The following is a 2,844-nucleotide window of genomic DNA, read 5'->3' on the forward strand; positions in this document are numbered from 1 at the left end:
TTCCAGCATACTTGAACAAAATGCAAAAAACAATCTGGTTTAACAATATAGCTACAGCGTAAATTATATTACAAGATACGCCTGTGGCAAACATATATAGTACAGATATTTCTACATGAGACCTATGTCTTTAATGCAAACATAAAAGGAAGACACAAAGTACCAGTTAAGAGCTGAGACAGTTAAAGCGTCGATGAAGTCGAAAAGAGCTGCCTTGGTGACTGGTTGTCATTCTCCAACTACTAACTAAACTATGTACTAGTGCAAGTGTGGAACATAAGAGAAATAAGGAAACAGCAAGATGGTGTTAAATGGACTGGATCTTACTAACTTTTTTCATTGTATTAAGATTATGGCTAGAATATAACCGCAAGTGAACATATTCAGTAGGCCAACAAAGTGATAATATACCACAAAACATCTCTTGAACCAGCTTTAGTGGAGATGTAAAATCTTCAAGAATACTGACCAGAGTGTTCTAAAACAGTTAGCCCTCTTCCATTTCTGCAAATTAAACATCAGAAATTAAACACGAAACACATAAACAGAAATTGCATCTTCAGATATAAGGCATACCGTTAATTGCTTCCATGCCATCCTCCTTGTACACACCAAGAGGAGAACCTCGGACAGAGAGAAGCATCTCCCCAGGCTTTGGTAACCTGAGAGTTTTGGGAGTCATACCAACAGACAGTCTCTGTGAATACGCCTGTTCACCCTGTTGTTTACAAAATAGTTAGCCAGTTCCCAATATCTGGGATTTATATTTAAATTGCACCAAATGTAATCGCCAACAAAAAGATGACACAAGGTTGGCACTATAAAGATCCAGAATCTATGCATAAACTTCTCTGTATCCTTTTCAATTTACACACTCAAAACAAATTTTGTTCACATATAGTGCATTATAATTATATCTATTAAATTGGAGGAACTTCACAGCCTCTCTGATGCTTACATGGGCCCTTCACTGATCAGTAACAATACAAGTTGTGATTCAAATAGGGCCATTTTAAGCATATGACTTGGGGGCCCTACGCAATTGCCTACTTTGCTACCTATTTGAGCGACCCTGGTTCTACCAAACAGCTTAAGTTATATACATATAACGAATATTTGGTACCAATGTAAACAGTTTACAGTATATATATATATATATATGGCAAAGAAGTTACAAACCCCAGGAGTTTGGAAAGCATTTTGCAGTCCAAGCATCTGAGACTCTGATGGCCCTTCCATTACCTAGCAGCAAAATCCCAAATAAGGAAAACCAAATTAAAGACAGGTGACGATAATACTAAAGTGAGCTTTAAATCATAAAAAGCACATAAATAATGAATATGGTGCGTGATAGCATACAAAATCTGGAATTTGAAAGTCCGCTGCACCTAAAAGATTCATAGTATTCACTGTCAAAAGACAAAGACTCGCACTGAGAAACAGCAAAACTCAAAAACCAAAATATATAATGGGACAGGATCTACATACAAAGGGTCCTTTGGTGGCCTTAGAGGATGACTTAAGTGCTGATATTTGATGGATATGGTCTCCTCCACATAGAGATCATCCTCACAAAAATTCAATTTATTGACATTTCAAACCTTGTAAAAAATGGATCCAAAGATTGAAATCAATTTTTAACATGGTCAGAAATGTTCAAATGAGCTAATTTTCTGTGAGGATGATATCAATGGTGGAAAGATCATCTACACCAAAAATGAGCTCTTCATTCATCGCGTAGGTGCCCTTTGTACAAAACCCTTTTTCTGTAGATATATATTAAGCAAATTGTAGACACACCTGCTTGACTTGAATAATCAAAGCCACCGCCTTGAGGTAGTCCAGGTGCAAAATCAGGATAAGCTTTAGACATCTGTTGTAGAAGAGACTCATGCATATTTCTTTCAGCACTGTAGCTAACAGATAAATTACCATCCTTATCTTTCCATTTCAATTCAAATCGTTCATCTTTCTCATTTATTTTAAAAATAAGATTTGGCATATTTTCTTTGAAAAACTGAATAGCAGGAGCTTGCAGTTGTTCACTGTTGAACCCTGATTGAAGCAAACGCAGCCGAGTCAAGAGATGTTCAACCTCCGCATCCGTAATAGCCTTGCTAGTAGCAATTCGACGTTCCACTATATAATAACATTAGGAGGATCAGAACGTTCCAATAGTTTTCAACCCTAAAAAAAAAAAATGTAGATCAGAATTGTCACTATTGTATTGTAACATAAACAAATAAAAACTAACCTTCAAGATCAATATGGTCACTTGCAAGATTTCCAGTTGGTTTCTTCATATATTACAAATATGAGGGCTTCTTCAGTGACTCATTTTACAACTTACAACCGGTTGTTTAGGTGGCATTAAAGAAGGCTATCTTTTAAAATCTTTTTCTTCCGGTTCTACCTTCCCATTGTATGGCTAGAAATCGTGCGCACCAAAACTTTCAGTACATCTCGCAGGGTGTTATAGCTGAGGTAGGATAAGTCCAAGGTAAATTATGTAGGGTTAACTAGTATTACCTCCTACTAGATTAAATTATGTAGGGTTTAGTATTTTCCCAACTAGATGGGAAATTTTCCCAACTAGATTCTGGGAAATACACAAAAAAAAACACGGTCAACCCAAGGTGACTTTTTTTTTTGGTGTATACTTAGGGAGGAGACCCTAATTTCCTCATCTAGATGGAGAAAATCCTAATTGGCTCATCTAGTAGGGGGGCAATACTAAAAACCCCAATTATGTATACTGGCCTGCATCACATTGGAAGATAATCTTAAGAGTCGCTATTCATAAAACTAATTTAGCGAATCAAAGGAGTTCAACACCCTCTCCAA

The 2,844-nt window shown here is 36.5% G+C and overlaps 1 protein-coding gene across 1 annotated transcript; it reads right to left on the bottom strand.

Moving 5' to 3' along the window:
- Positions 1 to 302: 302 nt before the first annotated feature.
- LOC147518797 (uncharacterized) lies at positions 303 to 2,429 on the bottom strand. The gene is made up of 6 exons (XM_086590535.1): positions 2,255 to 2,429; positions 1,801 to 2,139; positions 1,360 to 1,409; positions 1,180 to 1,242; positions 577 to 718; positions 303 to 504 (listed from the first exon to the last, which is right to left on the bottom strand). Exons 1-6 carry the CDS (start codon positions 2,301 to 2,303, stop codon positions 488 to 490), a joined length of 660 nt encoding a protein of 219 aa, XP_086446661.1. The 5' UTR covers positions 2,304 to 2,429; the 3' UTR covers positions 303 to 487.
- Positions 2,430 to 2,844: the final 415 nt, after the last annotated feature.

This window comes from Coptis chinensis, chromosome 2 (assembly GCF_015680905.1).
Source record: "Coptis chinensis isolate HL-2020 chromosome 2, ASM1568090v1, whole genome shotgun sequence".
Classification (NCBI taxonomy): domain Eukaryota; kingdom Viridiplantae; phylum Streptophyta; class Magnoliopsida; order Ranunculales; family Ranunculaceae; genus Coptis; species Coptis chinensis.